Source organism: Stenella coeruleoalba, assembly GCF_951394435.1.
Source record: "Stenella coeruleoalba genome assembly, chromosome: 7".
Taxonomy (NCBI): Eukaryota; Metazoa; Chordata; class Mammalia; order Artiodactyla; family Delphinidae; genus Stenella; species Stenella coeruleoalba.
This window is the reverse complement of record NC_137153.1, coordinates 114,174,436-114,200,101: the sequence shown is the minus strand read 5'-3', so window position 1 is coordinate 114,200,101 and position 25,666 is coordinate 114,174,436. Positions and strand designations below refer to the sequence as shown.

The 25,666-nt window shown below is 40.4% G+C and overlaps 1 protein-coding gene across 2 annotated transcripts; it reads right to left on the bottom strand.

The window, feature by feature from the left end:
* Positions 1-383: 383 nt before the first annotated feature.
* Positions 384-23,862, bottom strand: ZBTB43 (zinc finger and BTB domain containing 43). 2 transcript variants are annotated; one of them, XM_079927345.1, is made up of 3 exons: positions 23,767-23,862; positions 19,943-20,066; positions 384-5,791 (listed from the first exon to the last, which is right to left on the bottom strand). In XM_079927345.1, exon 3 carries the CDS (start codon positions 5,766-5,768, stop codon positions 4,365-4,367), a length of 1,404 nt encoding a protein of 467 aa, XP_079783471.1. In that variant the 5' UTR covers positions 5,769-5,791; positions 19,943-20,066; positions 23,767-23,862; the 3' UTR covers positions 384-4,364. The 2 variants fall into 2 exon arrangements, with proteins under 2 accessions (XP_079783471.1, XP_079783472.1); XM_079927346.1 differs by lacking the exon at positions 23,767-23,862 and having other exon boundaries at positions 19,943-20,440.
* Positions 23,863-25,666: the final 1,804 nt, after the last annotated feature.

Below are 25,666 nucleotides of genomic sequence, written 5' to 3'. Positions count from 1 at the left end.
TCCCAGCGTGTCTCTGGTAGATCCTAACCAGAAGCCAGAAGGACGGGTCCATAGGGGCAAGTCTCCAAAGCGAAGCACAGGGTGGGGAGGGAATCTGGAGGAGCAAACAGAGAATAACCAGCACACCTAAATCCCTGATGGGGCTGGTGGGGGTTTAAGTGAGTTAATCGTCATAAATGCCTGACACAGCAAATGATCACTCGCTACCCATTTGATCGGGCTGTCTATTTGGCATTTACTTGTCAAAAGGCCACGATATAACTTTTATTCTCAGGTGGCAAAAGCCAGAATGAAAACAAAGATATGTGGTCATATATCCACAGTGAAAAACAAAACTTTTACAAAGTTGACAGATAACATTTATTAAAACATGTCATACAAAAGGCCGTGGTCTCTTCTATAAGAAGAAAATATTAAACAGTAACATTCAATTAAGTAAAACCATGCTGTACACTGAAGACAGCAATATATAAAGACAAAACTATTCAACTTTTGCAACACAGGCATAACATTTCACAAAATATCAATAAGATATGCACCTAATGATAATCTATTTATCATCAAATGGTTTTGGGTCTAAGAGTCACCTGACTTGCATAAATAAAGTAATTTTCTAGAAGAAACATTGGGAACCTCATAAAAGGAAAGAAGGCAGCAGCAACTGACATTATGACACAGGCTTCAAGCAAAACTAAAAAAAAAAAAAAAGTCACATTTGCAAAATGTGTTCCAGCATCTTCCCATAGGGCACTATCAGTAGAGATTTGAAATAAGAAACATGTACCTTTAAACACATAAGTAGCAAAGAAAAAACCCAAACAAACACACACCCTGGTTTCACTGAATAAAGTTAGTCACCCATGAAAGCAACCTAAATCACAAAATTAGTGTGGCACAGACGGCTGAGGGTGAGGCCGTGGATATATGTTGCTTGGTTTTCAGTATTCCTAATTATCGGAGACCTTATAAAAGCAAACACCTGGCTTTGGTGGGATGGCAATCTCTCCACCCTCCCCCAGGGGGCTGCAGCAAATCCTCTTCCTCAGGGAAAGCACAGTGTTGTTGCTTCTGCTCTGCCCCAACTTCACTTCTACAGCAGCTTGAGGAGGTGTGTGCCTCCGTGGGAAGACCACTGAGACTAAGCAGCTTTCCCAAACAGCTAGAAGTCAGCTTAGGGTCAATTTAGTTCAGCAAATGCCCACTAGAACGGAGGAGACCCTTTTGGGCAGACTCTTTGAAAGTAGTGGCCAAAAGAAGAGACTGGAGGAATGTGAGATCTAGAAATCAGAATCAACAGGCTGGGGTCCGAGAGTGCCAGAGGACAACCCTCCACAGTAGAGGAAAGGCTATCGTAGTCCTTCCTCAGTTAGACGGTGATAACTACTTTACCAAGTGGATTATTGCAATGTGTGTATCTAAAATTAAAGGCATAGCATAAGTACTAATATTAAATACCACTGGTGGTGCCTTGAAGCCCTGTCCCACTGGGAATGGAGAAAAACCACAGTTAAGACTCAAAGTAGGGGACAAATACCTTGGTTGTAGGCCATTGACAAGATCCCTGAAAGACTGTTTGGAAATGTTAACCCCCTGCTATCCAAACTCAATGGGAAGGATAAAGATTTTCTAAAGCTGTACTGAGGGTAAGGAGAGAGACTATCTATCCAACTCAGGGTGGGCAGGAAAAAAAAAAAAGGTAGTAATACAGTATGATCTCCTAATCCTAAAAGCAAAGTTTATAAACATTCACTTTTAACATCCAAACTAAGGCAATGCCCTTCCCCCCGCCTCTCTGAACATGGCCAGCACTTCAGATGCCCAGCCACCTCACAGGCTCTGGCTGACCTGATTAGCAACTCTAATTTTTACAAAAACCCCACTATCATAAAAAGCTTAAAACTGCAGATGTGAGGAACTTACATTTTATATTCTACATTTAGTAGCTGATGTACATATAAGGAGTTCAATAAAAGATATCCCTCTCTTCATAACACATTAAATAAGTCCCAGCACAACTGACTGCTTCCAAAACTACCACCGAAGAGCTGCCCAGTAGTCCTGGCTGAACAAGAGCTCTTCCTCACCATTACTCATGACGGGGTGCTGTGCTGATCTCAACATAATTGAAGGACCATGATTTTTCCAGAATATTTTTATTTTACCTCTCAGACTCTTCTTCCCAAGTGTCCTAACATTCATTTGAATAGAATCTTTAACAGAAACCAGCACATCAAACCTTCCTAAGAGGCAGAAAATGGTTTGCTGATAACCGTGGGAGAGGGTGATCAGCTTTTGGCAGAACAAAATGACTTCACTGCCTTAGTACTGAAATTAGTAGGAGTAATACAACAATTTCTCCTCACATATAAAGGCTAGGATCCTACCTAAAACCCACTGCTTCTAACGTGAGAAAAAGAGAAGGAGCAACTGAGCTTGATTGTAAGTCACTTCTATATTCTCTGTTAGGTACACAGAGATGACTGTTAACTGAAGTTTCAACACTAAGAGAAGAAGATATTAATGTGGCAAACAACCAAGAGGTAATATCTAGTTTCTAGGTTAGAAAATCAATATATATATATATTTATAATAAAGTTTTAAATACAAAGTGCTTTTTATATATCGAGAATGATACAGTGTTAATGAATACATCCCTGTTTTGTAACCCGATTACAAGAGTTAACTGGTAAGTAAGTCTTCCTTTCCCCTTTCCAAACAACGTTTAACAAGTAAATGCCTTGATGGTAGGAGCTTGAGGATCGGAGGCCATTGCCAGCAGAGTCTCTCACTTTAGAGCAAAGCCAAACTTTTAGAACAAAACTTCACCCCAAATCCAAGAAAAGTTATTTTTATTTTAAGGAAAAAAGTTTCCACTAAGAAATAATAAGCCGGTAAGTTTACGGAAAAGTTAACATAACAGTAGCACCCTGTCCCTACCCTGGTGACAACTTCAGGTATGTTACACAGCTTAAAACATCCTGAACATGCTTCTTTTTTAACCTAAAACCTCTGAGTGATCCTCAGAAAAGGTCTCAGAATAGCTGCTTTTCTTGTTTTTTTTGGTAGATATAGCTATGTGGACTTGTAAACTTACGCAGCTTTATCTATAATATGAGAGCATGAATCTGTGGACTACTTCCTAAAATTAGGACTCTTTCTTTCTGCCTTTTAAAACACATTCCAGCACTCCTAAAGAGCCAGGAGGATTAGCTCAGTGTACCCCTCTACGAGTATCTCCCCCACCAGTGTATTTTCAAGACTCCTCTTTTCTTGGGTAATTGTACCCCACAACTTGCCCCACCCAAGTATAACCTGACACTCAAAATTCTGCTACTCGGCTACTCTCAGTTGGAGTGTCACTGTAGCACTCTATTAGCTCCTGAAGTTCACAGGTAACTCTCAGCCGTGACTTCTGGCTCCTTCCCAGTAACTGTGGTCATTGACTGACCTCTTCAGGAAGCACCGTAATCTAAGACAGAGTGAATCGGCTGGAGCAGCCAATGGTACCGTGGTCGGAGAGTCAAAGCAGGCTAGATGTCTACTAGCCACAGAGCAGATCCCACTGTGTGGATGCTACAATTAAACAGGATTTGGGACAGCAAACCAGTTAGAAATACCTATGTCTGGCACCCTAGAGAATTACAATTACAAACAGTTGTTTAAACTAAATGTTAGTACTAAAATATAAAACTCTGACTTATCAAGAGTCTGAAACACATTGTGACAGTGGCATCTTACAGAATTTGAAGCTTGTACCATAAGTTATTTGTTTCTTACTTAGAATGTCACCCTCTTAGTATCTCCATAGTTTTGGTTAAAATACCCTTTAGAAAGAATAAACCCAGGTAAGAGAGCTCTGTTAATCAACTTAGTATCCTAGGAATCACATTATCTGTAGCTATTACATAAGTAGCATTTCATTCAGTGAAGCAGCTACCAAAACAAACCCACATTACCTAAGTATCTATAGTAAGAGCAAAATAAAATTCCAATATGACCTTGTAATAATGAGTGATCAAAAACTGCTGCCACCTGAAATGGAACTGGTGGGTTGGAGTCCAATTCAAAGTGCAGGTGTCTCTATCACCAAGTCCACCTGCCTCATTCACAATGGGCCTGAAGGTTTACCTTGCCAGGTGTGAGGTGGGCTAACTTATCCCCATGACCCACTCCAGGCCTGGAACATACAAATTTGAAGAATTAAGATTTTTTAATTGGCCTACTTAGAGCTGGTCTTTCAGAAATATCTTCCTTTTTTTTAAGCTTCTCTCATAATAGCAAGTAGCACGCATCATCTGTGCCCAGATTTGCATAATTACCATAGTGTATTTTTGTGCCTGTCACTCAAGGGCCAGACCCTGTTTTCAGTTAGCCTCAGTCGTATTCTGCTCAGCCTTTGCAGCTTCGTAGGACTTGGTACAAGAAGTCACATGCCTGTGGAAACTGTCCCTCCACATAAATCTCTTTGCACAGATATTACACTCATATGGCTTTATGCCTGTGTGAATTTTCATGTGGCCCACGAGATGATGCTTCATTTTGAATTTCTTACCACAGACACCACAGCCATAAGGCCGAAGACCAAGGTGCATGCTCATGTGTCGATCTCTCTGACTCTTGTGAGTGAAACTTTTCCCACACTGACAAGGATACAGCTTGTCGGTGGCTGAGAATCCTAGGTGGGAAGCTTCTTCTTTAATCCCTGTTACCATTTCAATATTCTCACTGTAGCCTGTTGCTAGGGCAGCCTCCTGTCTGTGCCCAATGAGATTCCCATCCGACCTCTCTCCAGAAAACTCTTCCATGGAAGAGCCATAGAAATCCACCTGCTCGTCATAATTGCTTTCATCAGCCTGTTCATCAAACTCCGCTTCCACTTTCTTTTCCCCGATGTGAAAGTCTTCCTCTACTCCCGAGGGCTGGACCGAGTGCTCTGTCTGCATGGTGTTGATGGACTCTGTGACCTGGTGCTCATCGTAGGATGCATGCACATCCATGCCCTCGCACGCTTGCTCAAAGCGCTCAGGCTTCACATGGATCCAGCGTTTGTGAGCCATTATGCTGGGCTTGCTGTACATGGGCCGGGTGTAGTGGAATTCGGCACTGTCGCTGGCCCCCTCCTCCCCATCCTGGCTCGCCATCTCAGTGCTTAGCCGGTCATGCTCTGTGGACGAGTTGCTAGGAAGGTATTCATGCTCGGTGAGCTGAGATGACAGCTCGTCTTTGGTGCTCTCCTCTTCATTCTCTCCATCCCTCAGTTCCTGGGCTTTGGGGAAATCCGTATGGCCCCCAGAGCCCAGCTCAAAGCTCTCTACCAGGCCATTGTAACTACTGCTGCTGGGAGACTGGTGGTCACTGCCATGATTTAGCTTCTGACAAAGGACTGTAGGGTTTCCTTCTAAAACCTCAGTGCATTTGTCTACCACATGCCACATCTGGAGGAAGCTTGCAGCTGTTAAGTAACTAACAATTTCTGGAGCAGGCATTACTAGACGTCCCGTGTAACTTGATAGGAGAATGTTCTCAAACACTCTGGGGTTCATCACATCAGGCAAAACAATCCTCCTGCTGTTTTTGAGGAGTACCTGGTCACAAAAGTAGGGTGAACTGGCAGCAAGAACGGCTTTGTGTGCTCGGAAAATGTGGCCTTGGACAACAATGGAGACATCACATAATTGTCCTTGCTGGCGCTGCTGGTTCAGTTTCTGCAGAATGGTGCTGGAAAAATCAGGAAATTCTACTCGAAAAGAGTTTGTTCCAGGCTCCATTTCATCACAAATCTTGTTTGGTGCTACAAGAGAAAGAAAAATTAGTACTAATTCCAGCCCAAAGAGAAACTTATTGATCACTAAGAAAACTAAGACAAGTTCCACAGTTCCATAAAGTCCCCTGGCCTGTGGGCATGGTGGGTGGAGCATTCATTCCCCAGAGCAAGGCTTGCAGGTGCGAGTGTGCCAAAAGCAGGAACGAGCCACCATTCTTTATGGTATTAACTCTTGATACCGCCTGTGTCTATGAGTGGGAAAATAGAATCCAGAGATATTTGTAAGCTATATAAATCTCAAGTAAAACAAAGTAAATATTTCTAGTCAAAACAAACACAATACCTGTTCCAAACGACAGAATTTTTAAGAGGGCTCAGGTTCAACCCATATTTGACAAGTTGGGGTGAGGAAGGAATTGTGGAAAAAAGGAAAAGCACATGTGAAGGCTCTCAGGCAGAAATGATCATGGTAACTGCAAGGAACTGAAAGGAAACCACCAGGCTAGAACCCACTAAGGCGTCAGGGGGCTGAACAGGTGGGGCCAGAACAGTCAGGCCTTTGGTCCTTCAGCACCACAGGGGTGAACTCGCCTAGGTCCCAAACAATATGGGTTTCTCTAGTTGCTGTCAGCATTTAAGCCCTTTAAGAGCTTCTCATAATGTGAAGCAGAACGAAATGGCAAGGCAAGGTATTCTATCGGCTGATCTCCAAATTGTTTAAAAAGTTATAGAACAAAGAGGATAGTAAATACTGTCCCTGTTACTGAATGAACTTAATCTGAAAATAAAGTTATAACAAAGAATAAGGGATTGCCTGTGGCGTTACTGTAAATATATTTTGTGGGATGAGTCAAGCATTAGAGACAATTCCTAACAAGAGTGATCAACGAGATGAACTCTGCAGCATGCTCAGGCCCCATAATTCCATAGTAAATTAAAACAAACCAGAAAACTCAAAAGATTTATTGGTGCTATTTGTCACCTAGGTCTAATACCATATCTAAACATTGCTAAATACCAGATTTTCTAAGTATGAGATAAAAGAAGCAGATAACCCAACAAAGGTTGAAAGTTATCTTTCAGAGATAGGGAGAGATGCCAAGAGAAGAAACTAATGTTTCCTGAGTAATTACTATATATTGGGTCGGCCGAAGTTTGTTTGGGTTTCTCTGTAACATGGAAATTTTTGGCCAACCCAATACCAGGAACTGTACATCTTTTTTCACCTAATCTTTGTAACGATCCTGCAAACGTAGAGGACTGACATTCTTAAGTTCACTATTTCAAGTAACTTTCCTAAGGCTAAAATAAAAGCTAGTTTTTATTACGCTGGAATTTGAAATCTAGGTCTCTATGACTCCAAAGCCTATGCTATTTTTCCTATCACATCACTGCCTCTTCTAAGAAGATGCTAAAATACCAGATAAGTCATTAATAATTTTAAGAGGTAAGGCAGTGTTTTTAGAATGAAGTATTAATTTATGGTTTATAGCTCTTAAAACATTTCATAATAATTTAAAACAAACAAAAAAATAAGACCAGGAAATAAATTATTTAGGTATTTGTAATTTCAAAAGGAAAAGTTAACTACATAAATGTATAGAGACTAGAGGTATGTAAATTCTGAGAACTACATCTGGATTCTCTTATCTCATCAGTAAAGAATTTTGATCTTAGCTATTTGAAAAAAGGGGGGAATAAAACACACGCATAAAAAATTTACAAAAAAGATGTTAAAAAAAATCTCTCCATCATTTATTCCTAGTCCCCCACCTCCCCTGGAAGGAAATCACCATTAAAAAACTTCTGTATATTCTAGAAACTTCTCTGCACATATATCAGAATAAATCATATACATCCTTTAAAAATTCCTACCCAGGGCTTCCCCGGTGGCGCAGTGGTTGAGAATCCGCCTGCCGATGCAGGGGACACGGGTTCGTGCCCCAGTCCGGGAAGATCCCACATGCCGCGGAGCGGCTGCGCCCGTGAGCCATGGCCGCTGAGCCTCTGCGTCCGGAGCCTGTGCTCCGCAACGGGAGAGGCCACAGCAGTGAGAGGCCCGCGTACCACAAAAAAAAAAAAAAAGAGTTTACTTTGGTATAAGGAGAAGGTTAGGATCCAGTTTTTCCTTTCCCCTCCAAAATGGCAAGCCTGTTTTTCCTACACTATTTACTGAATAACTCATCTTTTCCTCAAGATTTCAAATATCTGTTGTGGAATTTTATGTGACTGAGATAAGGCTTTTAAAAACAGTTCTATAAAAATAAACGCCATAAGCGATGTTAGAGAAAATGGTGGAGTAGGAAGCTTTAGGTGTCAATCCCTCCACTAAAACAACTAGTAAACTGTTAAAATGATCAGAATAAACCATTTCTGAACTCTGGAATCCGATCAGACACTTACAGCAACCAATGCAATGCTTGATGAAAGAAGAAGCTGCTAAACCTCGTTAAGAGAGCAGCATGCTGCAAACCAGCAATAATCCCCATTCCTCAGCTCTGCCACAATTTGTAGGACAGTGGCCCAATTTCCAAGAGTGCTTGGCTGATGCCAGGGTGGCAAGAACAACACTGTCCAAAAATTTGGGGTTTTGCATCTTGGCCAACCCACACAAGCTTTTTCTTGGCCCCCTCAGGCTGCAGTGGTTTTCCCAGTAGCATCCATCAGAAGATTTTAAAATACAAACACCATTCCCCATTCTTTGGGCCCAAATATTTAAGGAAATCTCTGTCAGGACACAGCCTATCACATAGATAAAGCAACAGAGACTTCCGTGACTACATGCAACAAGGAATACAGACTTTGCAAAACAGTTTAGAAAAAAATCACCATATAGACAACTGCAGCCATCAACAAGAAACAAAATAAATCCCCCAGGAGGGGAAGAATCTGATTCCAAGAGCTACCACATTAGAATACTAAAAATATCCAGTTCTGAACCAAAAATTACTAAGTATACAAAGAAAAAGGAAAATACGGTACATTCACAGGAAAAAAAGAATTAGAAACTATCCTTGAAGAATTCCAGACATTATTAAGTGCTAGTCAAAGCTGTTAAAGTCAACTGTCGTGGATATGCTCAAATTGTTAAAGAAAACTATGGACAATGAACTAAAGAAAATCAGGAGAACAATGGCAATAAAGAGACAGAAATTATAAAATGTAACCAAATAGAAATTCTGGAGCTGAAAAGTGTAACAGCTGTATTATGGGCTGAGTTGTACCCTTCCAAAATTGCTATGTTAAAGCCCTAATCCCCAGTACTCCAGAATGTGACTATATTTGGATTTAGGGCCTTTAAAAAGGTAATTAAATTAAAATGAGGTTGTTAGGTTGGGACCTAATCCAAGCTGACTGGCATTCTTATAAGAAATGAAATTTGGACAGAGAGACATCAGGCATGCGTGCAATGTGAAGACAGTGAAAAGTTGGCACCTGCAAGCCAAAGAGAAAGGCCTCAGGAGGAACCAAATCTGCCAACATTTTGATCTCAGACTTCTAGCCTCTAAAATTCTGAAAAAATAAATTTTTGTTGCTTAGGTCACCTAGCCTGTGGTATTTTATTATGGCAGACCAAGGAAACAAATACAAGTTGAAATTAAAAATTCATAATAAGGAGTCCAATGGCAGATTTAAGCAGGCAAAAGGAAAAAAATTCATCAAACTCAAATGTAAAGCAATTGAAATATCCAGTCTGAGGAGTATTAGGAATGAAGAAAAAGAAACACAATCTGAAGTACCTATGGAAAACCAAATACACCAACATGCAAATCAGAGTCTCAGGAGAAAAAAGAATAGAAAAGATATTAAATGACATAATGATTGAAAACATCCTGAATTTGATGAAAGACATAAACCTCACACATCCAAGAAGCTTAACTCCAAGGAGATAAAATTAAAGAGATCCACATGAGATACACTGTAAGTCAAATAGTGGAAAGCCAAAGACAATGGAGAATCTTGAAAGCAGCAAGAAAGAAGCCACTCATCACACAAAAGGGATCCTCAGTAAGACCAACAGCTAACTGCTCATCAGAAACCACGGCACTCAGAAGGCAGTGCACGACATATTTAGACATATTTAAAGTGCAAGGATAAGGATCTGTCAACCAGGAATTCTACACCCGCAAAACTATCCTTTCAAAATGAAGGAGAAATTAAGACATTCCCAGATAAACAAAAGCTAAGGGTGTTTGTTACTAATAGGTTTCCTCTACAAGAAATGATAAAGGTGTCCTTCAGGCTGAGATAAAAGAACACTAGAGGGCTGCCCTGGTGGCGCAGTGGTTGAGAGTCCGCCTGCCGATGCAGGGGACACAGGTTCGTGCCCCGGTCCGGGAAGATCCCACATGCCGTGGAGTGGCTGGGCCCGTGAGCCATGGCCGCTGAGCCTGCGCATCCGGAGCCTGTGCTCCACAACGGGAGAGGCCACAACAGTGAGAGGCCCGTGTACCGCAAAAACAAACAAACAAAATAAAACTAGATAGTAATTCAAAGCCATAGGAAGGAATAAAGACTACTGGTAAAGGTAACAACATAGGTAAATGTAAGAGCTGATATTATACCTTTGGTTTACAACTCCTCTTTTTTTCCTGAATGATTTAAAAGGCAAATGAATAAAACAATAATTATAAATCTATGTTATTAGGCACACAATGTATTAAGATGTAATCAGTGACAATAACAATAATGAAGAGGGAGGGATGGAGATGTAGAGGAGCACAGTGTTCATATGCTATTGAAACTAGCTAAATTTAAGATGTTAATTGTAAACCTCAATGTAACTACTAGGAAAATAACTAAAAATATACAGGAAAAGGAAAGAAGGGAATCAAAACTGTATACAAAACAAAACAAAAATCTCAATTAAAAAGCAGTAAGGGAGGAGTTGAGGAACAAAAAACATGTAAGATACACAGAAGATAGCTAGAAATAAATGGTAGAAATAAATCCTCCTTCATCAGTAAATTACTTCAAATGTAAATGGATTAGCTCTCCAATTAAAAGGCAAGAGACTGGCAGAATGGATTAAAAAAACATGGTTTATCTGTATGTTGTCTATAAGAGACTCACTTTAGATACAAAGGCACAAAGATGTTGAAAGTAAAATAATGGAAAAGGTATGTCGTGCAAAGAGAAACAGAAAGAGCGGTGTGGTGACTATATTATTATCAGACAAAATAAATTTTAAGTCAAAAAGGATCACTCTATCAAGAATACATGACAATTAAAAACATATATGTACCTAGGGCTTCCCTGGTGGCAGTGTATAAGAATCTGCCTGCCAATGCAGGGGACACAGGTTCAATCCCTGTTCCGGGAAGATCCCACTGAGCAACTAAGCTGGTGCGTCACAACTACTGAGCCTGCGCTCTAGAGCCTGGGAGCCACAACTGCTGAAGCCCGCGTGCCTAGAGCCCATGCTCCACAACAAGAGAAACCACCGCAATGAGAAGCCCACGCACCGCAATGAACAGTAGCCCCCACTCGCTACAACTAGAGAAAGCCCACGCGCAGCAACAAGGACCCAACACAGCCATAAATAAATAAATAAATAAATAAATAAAAATTTAAAACAAAACATATATGCACCTAACAAAAGAAATATATATTAACAGAATTGAAGAGAGAAACATACACATCTATAAAACAGGTGGAGACTTCATTACCTCACTTTCAATAATGGATAGAAAAACAGGACAGAAGATCTATAAGGAAATAGAGGACTTTAACAATATTATAAATCAATTATACTGAAAAGACACATAGAGAGCACAAACAGAAAGGAATGAGTTCTGATATATGCTGCAACATGGATGAACGCTGAAAACGTTACACTAAAACAACATGCTAAACATTTATGTAAGCCAGACAAAAAGTACAAATGTATAATTCTACTTACGTGAAATATCTAGAATAGGCAAATTCAGAGAAAGTAGATTAGAGGTTACCAGGGGCTCAGGTGAGTGAGAAATGGGGAGTTATTGCTTAATGGATAGAGTTTCTATTTAGGGTGATGAAAATATTTTGGAACTAGAAAGTGGTGCTGATTGCACAACACTGGGGTATAATTAATGTCACTAAACTGTACACCTGAAAATGGTTAAAGTGGCAAATTGAATGATATTTATTATTATTATTATTTTAGATGTTGGGGGTAGGAGTTTATTAATTAATTTATTTTATTTTTGCTGTGTTGGGTCTTCGTTTCTGTGCGAGGGCCTTCTCTAGTTGTGGCAAGTGGGGGCCACTCTTCATTGCGGTGCGCTGGCCTCTCACCATCGCGGCCTCTCTTGTTGTGGAGCACAGGCTCCAGACGCGCAGGCTCAGTAGTTGTGGCTCACGAGCCTAGTTGCTCCACAGTATGTGGGATCCTCCCAGGCCAGGGCTCAAACCCGTGTCCCCTGCATTGGCAGGCAGATTCTCAACCACTGCGCCACCAGGGAAGCCCCCTGAATGATATTTATTTTTTACCACACATGAAAAACAAAAAATTGGAAAAAAAGTCATGTAACTTTATTTTTAACTGTGTCAAGGTGGTTAACAGTCTTTGTAATTTAGCAAGTATCTGACCTCTACCCTTAAATTTGAGTGAATGTGGCATTTCTACATATTCCCCCTCTCCTATAGGTTTTCCTGCTATATAAGCAATATTTACAAACTCACAGGCAGTTGTGACCTATATTAATAGTACAGTTGCCGTTTCAATTGTTAAAGAGTTTCATAAAAGTAATTAACTCACTAAAAAAATTTTTTTAAAAACCCCACAACATAAAACACTATATGCAAAGTACCGTGGGAGATTTCTAAGATAATGAAGGAATGTCACTGTCCAGAGCTTATAATCTGGTAGGGAGATAAAAAACACGCATACAACCCTGTTATTCAATGCAAAGCCTGATAAAAGTACCACAAAAGAATTACAAATCCAAGAGGAATTCAGAGGCGGGAACCTGGTATACTCTAAAGTTATACATCCTGTCACTATAAATTTTGGTGTCACCAGGTTAAGAGGAAGACTTGAGAGCAGCATATAATTCTTCCCATCTACTATATCCTAACCAAAAAATCTAAGAAATACAGAAAAGCTAGCCTGAAGAGTTGGGATCAGAGTTATCTATATGCAACAAATTTTAATTAAGGATATCGTGGAGATGGGGCCAGGATAAAGGGAGACACTGACCTGGCAATTCCACCTGGTTTAGCAACCAGGCAATTCTGGTAGCAGTAATCCTGACAGAGGACCAACAGATACCTGTTTATCTGGAAGGCCTGCAGCTAAAAAGCCAAGGCAGACCACAGGAAAGGTCTTGCATATTGGCAACATTCAGAGATGTCTGCATTGGGATACCAAGGGTTGCACACTGCCTCAGCAGAAAATTTTTAAAGACTTGACGTGAGAGGGTAGCTCCAGGAAGGAGGCAAAAACATAGCCCATCCTTTGCCAGCCAAGGGCCAAAGAGACAAAAATAGGCCCCTGGTAAAACAATTTCACCAACACAGAAGGAAGTGCTCAAACTCTCTTAACAGTGCCTCAGACCTAGCCTCCAGCCCCAGCCATTCTACTCAAGCTAACCCTGGTGTCCATATAGTCAGCCCATCCTCCAGCAAAAGAGCTAAGAGTTGATTATAACAGCATTCAGGTATACAGTGAAGGACCCCAAAATAATCTTCCCAAAAAGGGGGAAATTTTCAGACCTGAGCAAAATGTTTCCCAACATAGTTTTATTCTGTAAATAAATGGGGTCTGTAAATAGATTCTACAATAACCAAGAAAATAGTAAAGTGTAAACAAAGAGTACAGTTTAGATAGCATTTTTAAACTGATTTCCACAAACATGAAAACGCAGTCCCCATGAATGAAGTTTAAGGAAGATAAGACAATACAGTAAAATGATATGAAAAAAAGAGCCAACTGAATTAAAGACAAGATGTAAGGAAACTAAAATAGAGCAAAAATTTAAACAGGCAATAAGGAGCAGAATTGCAACTATAGAAAATGGAATCAATGATGGGGAAGGCACTTTGAGGAACTTTTATGCAGGAGGATGATAAAAATGTGAAAACAGCAAGGGAGAAGATAACAGAACAGGAGAACAGAGAATAGAGATCCAACATATGGCTAATTAGCACCCTTGAAAGAAATAACAAAACGAATGGAGTAGAAGGAATAATCAAATAAAATATTTAATAGAAGAAAACTTGCCTGAGTGTAAAGCCTTGAGTATTCAGAAGAGTCGTGCCTCAGCAGTGGGGACAAATTAGCCCTAGACAAAATGCGGTTCTGGTCCCATTAAACAAAGCTTAAAAACAAGCCTCACACATGCCGCGGAGCAACTAAGCCCATGTGCCACAACTACTGAGCCTGCGTGCCACAACTACTGAAGCCCATGTGCCTAGAGCCTGTGCTGCACAACAAGAGAAGCCACCACAATGAGAAGCCCGCACACTGCAACGAAGAGTAGCCCCGGCTCTCCACAACTAGAGAAAGCCCGTGCGCAGCAAGGAAGACCCAACGCAACTAAAAATAAATTTTAAAAAAAGCCTCAAAAGGATTAAAATATTTCCAAATAACTTAATTGTGTTCCAGAACAAAGCTTAAGGATATTTACATAATACAAAAAATCCAGAACCCAACAAGGTAAAATTCATGTCTAGCATTCAATAAAAAAAAAAAATCACCTGGGATGCAAAGAAGCAAGAAAATATAACCCATATTAAGGAGAGAGAAAAAAGAAAAAACTGATCAACAGAAACAGAACCAGAAATGACAAACTTATACAAATGGTAGAAAATTCTACATCCCATGTGTTCAAGAAAATAGAGGAAAATTAAGCATAGTAGGTAGACAGGAAAACAAAAAAACCCAAATTGAACTTCTACAAACACTGGATGAGAATAACAAAAGAATTAACATGAAGAAAAGATTAGTGAACTTGAAAACACAGCAACACAAACAACCTAAAATAGAAAAAAGCTGAAAAAAAAAAAAACAGGAAGGGGGGAAAGAGTATCAGTGAGTTGTGGGACAACTTCAAGGCACAAAATTGGAGTCTCTGAAGGAGTGGGAGGGTATAAAGCCCAAAATTTATTTAAATAACAGCCAAAATCTTCCTAAAGTTGATAAAAACTATAAAGCCACAGATCCAAGAAGCTTGACAAACCCCAAGCACAAGAAGTATGAAGAAAACTATATACCAAGGCATATCATAATCAAATCACTGAAAACTAGTAACGAAGAGAAAATCTTAAAAGCAGCCAGAGAAAAAGGATTCATTGTGTACAGAGGACCAAAGGTAAGAAAGGTTGCAAGCTTCTTGTCAGAAACAATGCCAGCCAGAAGAAAGGAGACAATGCAAGAACAGTAGACATCTTTAAAGTGCTGAAAGAAAAAACTGTCAACCTAGAATTCTATACCCAATCAAAATATCTTTCAAAATGAAGGTGAAGTACTTTTTTAGATGTAGGAAAGTGAATAGAATCCATCACAAAAAAAGGTCAAAAGTAAAAAGAACAGGTATATGAAAACAAAAAAATTTCAGACAACAATATTAATATCAAAGTAAATTCAATGTAAAAAGCATCAAATGAGGGGCTTCCCTGGTGGTGCAGTGGTTAGGAATCCACCTGCCAGTGCAGGGGACACAGGTTTGAGCCCTGGTCCGGGAAGATCCCACATGCCACGGGGCAACTAAGACCGTGCGCCACAACTATTGAGCCTGCGCTCTAGAGCCCGTGAACCACAGCTACTGAAGCCCATGCACGTAGACCCCGTGCTCAGCAACAAAGAGAAGCCACCGCAATGAGAAGCCCACGCAGTGCAACGAGGAGTGGCCCCTGCTCACCGCCAACTAGAAAGAGCCCGCGCACAGCAACGAAGAACCAACACAGCCAAAAATAAATAAATAAATAAATCTTTTAAAAAAAGCATCAAATGAGGTGAAAGTTTATTGATAATTGATGAATTCTATAATTCACATGAGGGTTAACTTGCGAACTTCTATGTGTAAATGTAGTACAGTTTCCAAAAAAAAACCCACAACAGTGACAGAAACATAATTATAGTAAGAAATATAAATGTCCCTCTTTTAATATTTAATAAATCAATAAGGCAAAAGATAATTTGGATCTAGAGGTTTAGACTGGTTATCATTAATAATGCTAATTTAACTGAAACATACAACCTCTGTATCCTACAAATAATACATCTTCTTTTTCAGTTTCCATAGGACATTTACATAAATGATCATAAGTGGCCACAGAGAGCATCAATAAATCCCCCAAAGCAGAAATGCATACATGAGCTCATTTGATTACAAGTGATCACACAATAATAAATCTAGAAATGTCAAATTCACAAAATTAGGAATAAGAAATGAAATATAATCACATGATAGAAACTTTAAAATAGAAAACAATTTTCCCCTAATAAATTTTAAAGTCTCACTGATAAAAACTTTATAGAAAAATATAGAAATCTAACAGATTAGTAACTATGGAGAAATGATAAAACATAATCAAATGACTGCCCAAAGCACAACGGGAAAATTCTTTGAAACTAATTCCTATGCTATATAAACTGTTTCAGAGGGGGAAGAAGGGAGAAAGGGAACAAAGATAGGAGAAAACTTGCTAATTATTTTTTATAAAACCGTGCTATCAAAACTGGACAACAAAGAAAAAACTGTAAACCTATTTCACTTATTAACACAGAAAGAAACATTATAAACCACATGGCATTCTGGTTTATTTTAATCTCTTGTAGGTTGAGTGTATTATGAGTGTGACACACTGAAAAAATTGAGTTACTGGTACCATCACACTGAGGGCAAGATCCTATTTTATGATAAAATTACCACCAGAAGGTCCTCTCAAAAGCTCTTTTCCATTCAAGACCACTGCTAGTGGCATGTACATCATTACCTGTGCTTCCTTCTACAAGTGACAGGGAGTGGTGAGAGATAAATCTGGAAGGAATGACTGGTACTATCCTGCTGAAGGCTGAGTTTGAGCTTTAAATGTGGGCACTGGAGGCAGCACTGAAAACTTCTGTGTGACATGCTGTGAAATATGTTCAGAAAGGATAATCTGTTGATGGTCTTAAAGCAGGAGCAAGTCTGAAACAAAGGTCAATTCTAAGATTTCAGTAAATATGCTCTAGGTTTGAGGCAATGAAAGTAACAGTGGGTATGGAAAACAGAATTGATGGGACTAACTGACTGGGTAGGCAGAAAGATGCAAGAGTAGCCCAAGGTACACATAATACTATCAAGAAAATGAAAAGACTACCGAATGTAAAATAATTAGCTAGTGGGAAGCAGCAGCATAGCAAAGGGAGATCAGCTCGGTGCTCTGCAATGACCTAGAGGGGTGGGATAGGGAGGATGGGAGGGAGGCTCAAGAGGGAGGGGACAATGGGTATATATGCATGCATATGGCTGATTCACTTTGGTGTACAACAGAAACTAACACAGTACTGTGAAGAAATTATACTCCAATAAAGATCTATTAAAAAAGAAAATGAAAAGATAACCTACAACATGGGAGAAAATATATTCAAATCGTATAATTGATAAGTAACTTGTATCCAGAATACATAAAGAACTCTTAAAATTCAATAATAAAAAGACTACCCAATTGAAAAATGGGTAAAGGATTTGAATAGACATTTCCCCAAAGAAGATATACAAAAGAGCATACAAAAGACGTTCAATATCATTATTCATTAGGGAAATGCAAATCGAAACTACAATGAGACATCACTTTTCACCCACTTGGATGGCTATGATAAATAAGACAGACACTAACAAGTGTTGGAGAGGATATGGAAGGATTAGAACCCTTATACATTACTGGTGGGAATGTAAAATGGGGCAGCCACTTTGGAAAACAGTTTGGCAGCTCCTCAAAAAGTTAAACAGAGTTATCACGTAACTCAACAATTCTACTCTTAGGTATATACCCAAGAGAAATGAAAACATATAATGTCCACAGAAAACTTATCCATGAATGTCTATAACAGCATTATACATAATGGCCAAAAAGTGGAACCAACTCAAATGTCCTCAACTGATGACTGGATAAACAGAATGTGGTATACCTATAAAATGGAATATTATTCCATTTTATTACATACTATATGTATTATGCCATTCTTTCGGCAATAAAAAAGAATGAAGTATTGATAGATACGACAACATGGCTGAGCCTTGAAACACTGTGCCAAATGAAAGAAGTTAGACACAAAAGGCTAAATCTTATGTGATTTCATTTATATGAAATGTCCAGAATAGGGAAATCCAGAGATAAAAAGTAAATCAGCGGCTGCAAGGAACTACAGGGCGAGGAGTGACTGCAAATTGTTTTTTTTTTAAAGGGGAGACAAAAATTCTAAAATTAAGTTGTGGTGATGGGTATACAACCCATTAAATATACTAAAAAAAACCTCTTAACTACCTATGAATTATGTCACATTAAAGCAGTTTTAAAAAACAGAGGGATGCAAGGTAAAGTAGTTACCAATCCCAACTGGGTAACTAGGAAAATGTCATAATTAGTAGGAGAGGTAACAGCATCTAACATGTATTTAACGCATGTATTGTAAAAGACTGTGCAAAGCACTTTTCGTATTCTAATTTAATCCTCATAACAACCCACTCGATAGGTATTTTTTATTCCTATTATATAGAATAAGAAATAGACAAAGAGGCTAAACTACTTGCCTAAGGTCATATAACCAGTAAGCAGTGAACCTGGAATTTAAATTCAAAACACTTGCTCAGGCCCAATACAGTCTGAGAGATGAGACAGTATGGAAGGTAAAGATGAGTATTTTCACAAATAAATACCTGAAACAATCTACAATGTACAACACATTCATAAACTCCAGGGCAAATTATTCACCGTCTTCAGACTTAATGAAGTACTAGCAATTTTATATGTCACCTTGCAAAGTTAAAAAAAAAAAATCCAATAGTAACAGTTCTAAAACAAACATACCAATCCCAGCTAACTCCTTCCATTGTTCACTGAGATTATCTGGCTTTTTTTTAAAGCAGAGGACAAAGGGTAAATATTAAAGATTCACTGAACGAGGGCTTCCCTGGTGGTGCAGTGGCTAAGAATCTACCTGCCAATGCAGGGGACACGGGTTTGAGCCCTGGTCTGGGAAGATCCCACATGCCGCGGAGCAACTAAGCCGGTGCACCACAACTACTGAGCCTGCATGCCACAACTACTGAAGCCCACGTGCCTAGACCCTGCGCTCAGCAACAAGAGAAGCCACTGCAATGAGAAGCCCGCACACTGCAATGAAGAGTAGCCCCGCTCGCCGCAACTAGAGAAAAGCCCGTGCGCAGAAACAAAGAACCAACGCAGCCAAAATAAAATAAATTAATAATAATAATAAAAAGAATCACTGAACTAGATGATCTCCAAGATCCCTTCCAACTCTGACAAGTTTAAAAGCAGCCTGTATTTATTATTCAGCTGAGGAATTGTATGTCAAGTTTTATACACTATTTAAATACCAATGACATATCCTAAAAACACAGAGGACAACAATATAATAGGGAAGCCAACCCATGAGTGACTTTTCTTGAAGCCCTCCAGAGATTTCTTAATCACGGCACATGGTAATTTGCATGCTTACTGTAGAGAGCACATTTTAACACAGTAAATATTACTTTAGTAAATCTCTAGACTGGTACAAATGTACAATAATACCAACACCCCATGCGTACAAAAATACTTAAGTCAAATGCTTTACAGTTCACAAAGCAGACTATGTAAACTTGGGTCTGGCAATACCCCTGTATCATCACACTCATGAGTTAAACTAAAGCTCAAGAAGGTTAAAAGATCTGTCCAAGGCCACATATCTCAGAAGTGGTTATGTCAGGATTTAAACAGAAGCGTAATTCCAAATCTAATATTTTTCTAAGTTAAAAAAAAAATGTCACTTAGCAGAAAATTTCTTGGAATTTAAATGCTCTAACAGTACAAAGTATGGCAGTGATTGGCCTTAAAATGTGCAATATATACTCCTCAGAAGAGAAGTAAAAGAACCTTTCCGGTCTAGGGCAATTAAATACAACTACATTATTATTTTTTACTGAAAAAGAAACCATTTTAGTAAATAATTTAAAACACTGCATTTTTAGCAAGTTTATAGCTTACCTAATGCAAAGTTGTATTCCTGGGATAAAGTTCCTTATGCCATGACCATCAAAAAGCAGTATGAATGAACGAGGAAGAGGAACCCATTTCTTAGTTTTGTTTCAAATTAAAATCACATTGATTTCTGAAAAGAAAAATCACGTTGAAAATGTAAGAGATGCTGATGCTATTCACTGTGTACCAGTGCCTTGCTAATAAATACTATACTTGTGGGTGAGTAGCAGAAAGAAAATTAATCACGATTGATATTTTTTGGTTATATTAGCTTTGTTTCTGCACCTTCTTAGCTTCTGCCTTTGTATTTTTTAAATAAACTTTTAATTACGGGATAATTTTAGTTTTACATAAAAGTTGCAAAAAATGTTGAGTTCCCATATGACTGTCAGCCAGTTTTCCTTTAATGTTAACATCTTGTATTACCATGGTACATCTGTCAAAAATAGGAAACCAACACTGGTCGATACCTATGTAATTTTGCAGAATTAAACTATCCTTTGCAAAAGTGTTTTTGGCCTCCAGACCATTATCAATCAATACCCCTATATTTTCTAATTGGAACACTGTAGCCAAAGAACTTAGTAAAACCTATTTTAGGGTTTTAAAAAAACAAGCTACCTACTTTGTGAAGTTTGATTCATGCCACAGCTGAATGTTTACTTAAGAACATCAGGGCAAATAGGTCCATTGTGGTAAATTCTTTGAGATTCAAAAGAGAAGTTATTGTTCTAACCACTAACTCCCCACTTATCAGTCATCCTGCCATTACCTTACAATAAAGCCAAGGAAATGTTTTTAACTGCACCCTCATATTCATTAGAATTCCGGATAAGAAGCTCAATCAAGAAAGCAGAAGGAAGAAACAGCACTTGCCGGTATGTATGTTCTACATACGAACAAAATAAAAGTTTTTTCCTCAGTATGTTACAAATAAGACAAAAGTCTCTTTCTATTCTAATTGCAAACATAAATAAGGTAAAAAGGAAAAGTTCATGAAAATAATATAGCACTATATTCAACTGATTATAAGAGGCACATTTTTTTCACATTTTTAAATTTCTGAAATCAAGATGTGATGTCCAGGTGGAAGTTATAACAGTTGTCTCTGCCTAAGACAATGATAGAGCATTCCTGAGAGCCTCATCAACGTTTCTGATGGCACAAAAGATGACACTGTGGAAAAGCACGGATGCAACTCTGAATTGAAAAGTATTCAAGAGTAGGAAGGTTAAGAAGGTTAATGAACACTTTAACCAATTTATTTCACTTTTCTTCTTTTTACACATACACTAGAGTATCATTTTTAAATGTCTAGGGACTTCCCTGGTGGTGCAGTGATTTGGACTCTGCGCTCCCAATGCAGGGGGCCTGGGTTCAATCCTTGGTGGGGGAACTAGATCCCACGTGCATGCCGTGGCTGAGAGTTCGCATGCTGCAACTAAGGAGCCCATCCACCCCAACTAAGACCCGGCACAACCAAAAAAAATAAAGTCTAAATAAGTTTAAAAATGTAAAGAAGCGGGCTTCCGTGGTGGCGCAGTGGTTAAGAGTCCGCCTGCCGATGCAGGGTACGCGGGTTCGTGCCCCGGTCCGGGAGGATCCCACATGCTGCGGAGCGGTTGGGCCCGTGAGCCATGACCGCTGAGCCTGCGCGTCCGGAGCCTGTGCTCCGCAGCAGGAGAGGCCACAACAGTGAGAGGCCCGCGTACCGCCAAAAAAAAAAAAAAAAAAAAAAAAATGTAAAGAAGCATATGTAATAGCTTAATTGGCAGTGTTTTCTCTTCCTTTGGTGGTACATAAAATAATCGATGGTATCTAGGATTCAATATGGTAGTAATTCAGCTGCTACACCTTATAAGAAACCTTGATAAACTAGCTTACAAACAAACCGATAACTTAGATGAGAGAACATAAAACAAAGGCCTCCCCATCAGAAAACACACAAGAAAATAACACAATTTTTCATTATTATAATAAAAAGACTATTTTTCCAACCCTAAGAGTTTTCTTCATGTGAAAAGTTAAAATCTTCCTCAAATTTTCTGCTTGTGTAGCAGATTCCTGCACTGAATCCAATGAATATGGAGGGACAGCCAAGGTGGGAACCTGCTACAAGTAGAAATTTTTAACTAAATTCTTTCAACCAAACTCCTTTTCTAAGGACCTTGGCTGTGGAGAGCAGGCATCAAGAAACGTTAAGTTCAACTAAATGTTCCTAAAAGCTACAGAATGAATTTTTAAAGTCACATTTTTCATAGCGCTTGTTAGTTCCAGGAATCTACACTTAGCAATTTTTTTTGGTAAAAATATACCTAACATGAAATTTACCATTTTAACCATTTAAAGTGTACAATTAGTGGCATTAAGTATATTTATGTTGTTGTGGAACCATCACCATTATCCATTTGCAGAACTTTTTCATATCCCAAACTAAAACTCTGTATCCATTAAACTCTCCACTCCCTCCTCCCACTCAGCCCTTGGTAAACTATACTCCACTTTCTGTCTCCATGAATTTGCCTATTTTAGATACCTCATATAAGTGGACTCATACAATATTTGTTCTTTTGTGTCTGGCTTATTTCTCCGGTGAATACTTTTGTAAAGCAAAGAATGAAGAACCCCAAATTATTATGTTTCTCATAATTTAACTGTACACAGTGACACAATCTCTGAACTAAGCATACAGCTCTCCCAGAAATTCTGCTACTGTTCCATGAGCCCCAAGGGGCAGAGGATCTCAGACCCTTCCTTAGCCTGGAGACAGGCCTGGTTAAGCAGCTGTAACTCAGAAAGCAGGCTCTTTAGAACCCTGGAGGCCATGTGGATGGAGCAAGGGAAGTAGGGAGCTGGGCAGGCCTGAAAAACCACGGTAAGAAAAAGCAAGGATTCATCCAGTTACTTTGGCCCTGAGATGGCCTTCTCTCTGTCCTCCAGGAGCTCCTGCACCCTGACACTTAGGTTGGGCGACACCTGTCAGAGTTGAGGTCAGACGGCAGTCTAGTCGCTGACATTGTCACCCGTGCAGGAAGCTTCACAGGCTCATGAGTCACCTTCCATGGCTCAGAGGTCAGGGCAGGCTCGCCCAGAAAAACCCAGTTAGGAGAGGCAAAAACAAGACAGAAGGACACACGATTGGCAGAGAGAGAGAGAAACACAGGTGGGCAAAGAGCTGGACCGACAAGCGGGCCATGAATGAAAGTTAAGGACTAAAAGGGAAACACAGGGTCAGGAGACACAGAAGCAAGATGGAAACAGAAATAAAGACAGGGTCCAGATACTCCGAGATGGGTTCGAGAGAGCCAAAGTGGAGAGAAATACAAAGTTGACAGGAGCCGAGTTGAGAGGCAAAAAGGGCAGGTGACCACAGGTGACACAGACAACAAAAAAGGTGAAACACAGAGGTAAACAGAGGCAGGTATCAGCGAAGTCCCGGTGTAGTCTTTCTCCCGGCCTTGACTCGATTCCGAGGCCGCCAAGCCGCGCCTACCCGGCGCCCCCGAAAGGCCGGCGGGCGGACTGACGGGGGGGCAGGATCTCTAAGCGCTCTGGCCCGCTGAGGTCCGCCGCCGCGGGGTGACCTTGGGCGAAATGCTGCCTCAGGGGCCTTCGGGTCGCTGTACGCGCGCCGGGCTGGCCGGAGACAGTAGGTGTTGGACCCGGGGTGCCGGGACTCCAACGGCCCGCGCGCGGCTTCAGCATCCCGGTCGGCGTTATGGGCCTGGCGGTGCCAGAGGTGCGCGCGCCGCGACCTGCAGAGAAGCCCTTATACCTCTCCGGTTTCCCTTCCTGCCCCCTTAGTACCCGTTGTCCAGACTCCGACATACCTGCCAAGTCCTCGACGCTCACATAGCCCACCGGTGGGATAGTTTCCGCCGCCGCCGGCGCCAGGCCCGTTCAAGCCGTCGCCGCCGCAACCGCCTCAGCCTGCGCCTCCCGCCCCCGGAAACGCTTCCCGGTCCAGCCCCCACCAAAACTGCCAGTGCTTCCGGGGGTGCGTCAGAGAGAAAGCGATGTGCGCATACGGGACTCGCGTTTGGGGCGGGGCGTCAGGAGCGTGCTCAGAGAGAGCCGGCGGCTGCGCAGTATAACCTGGAGCAGGTCAATCTGCATTAGGGACTCTAGGGCCACCGCTGAGAATTGAGCGGATACCGAGTCCTAAACCCTTTGACCTATCTCAGTTTGTCTAGCAGAGATTGTGTCAAATCCTTTTGTGCCTCCACAGAGCCTTTGGCTCGTAGTGGATGCTCAGTAAGTGTTCAATGAAAGGACCAGTGCCCTCTGTGTGGCAAGCACTATGCCGGGAACCCCTAGGAGAAGCTCCACCCCAACTGGAGGGAATGACATAATTGGTCCAGACTCTTCGTGGTAAACTCATTTTCATTAGCCAGTAGTTGGACTAGGCATAGGCGTGTGACCAACTTCTAGCCCATGTTACGTATTATAGAAGTCATTGAGTGGGGCTTCTGGAAAAGTTCTTGTTTGCTTATTTTGTTTTTGTTTTTACGGAGTCCACTAGGATTTCTAGTTGAGTGTGCTCCTTAAGTGCTTTGCCATGGCCTGCAAAGCAGAAAGATTGAGAGAGCCTAGGTCTCAAATGACGTTAAGCTACAGTCTCAGCTTTGGACTGCTTACTCCTGGATGTTTGTTGCATGAGCCTAATAAACTTACTTGGACTTTATTTCTAGCAATATTATAGACTACATATCTCCAAATATAACGGCAACAAAATACATAAAATTGCTAGGAGAAGTATTGAAAATACACTTTTTAAATGTATAGATAACCTTGCGAGAAAGTCAGGAAAATCATCTGAGGCCAGAAAGGGAGCAGAAACATAAGCCTAGGAAGTTAGAATTAATGTTCAGAAGTTATGCACAGGTACAGTCTGTATCTTTTCTGATTGGCTTGGTGCATATGCCATACTGACAAATATTTTGAAAATCATCTCTGGAGGAAGGTTAACAATAATGCTACTACCAGCTATGGGGGCATCTACGTGGGTCCAGGCAGGATGACGGCCAAACTGGAACATCAGGTTGGGAACCCAAGAAGGAATATATCTTCGGGGAAGGATAGACTAGAGAAAAAACAAAATACTGCCCTGCAGAGGCAGGCAGCAAGGAAAGTTGACTCTGCTTGGTTCTGGGTGGAAGGGTAAAACATTTTCCTAGTGGATGCATGGCCAAAATCTGGCCATCACATGGCCACACTATTTGCATGGTCCAAAAGCCCACAAGCCGAACATCTCAATTTAAAATAGATCTGGGTAGATAGTACCTATGGTACTTGGCCAAAGCAAAGTCCTCTTGAGAAGAACTCACTGTCAACCCAGGTCTCAAAGAATTCCCACGGATAGGCTTCCAAATGAATATGAACCCACAATCAAAAAACAGAAACCCATGAACTGAGAAGACAAGTGGCAGAGTCAGATACATTTTAAGTGTATAGCTCATTGGAAAGGTTAAATAACAGATACAGCTGAAGAGAAATTAGTGATTTAAAAAATAGATTTGAAGAAAATTACCCAAAAGCATCCCAGAGACAAGGAAATGAAAAAAAGTGACGTCTATCACATGCTTATCAGTTATGTTAGAAGATAATAAACTGAATATGAGCCAGGCAATTGTCAAATAATGATGGCTGAGAATTTTCCAGATTCGATGAAAGATAAGCATCCTCAGGAAACACAGTGAATACCAAGCAGGATAGGGGGGAAAAAAAACC

What these genes read in the sequence shown, in the direction of transcription:
- ZBTB43 (XM_079927345.1), bottom strand. Translation starts at nt 5,768, where the DNA reads ATGGAGCCTGGAACAAACTCTTTTCGAGTAGAATTTCCTGATTTTTCC.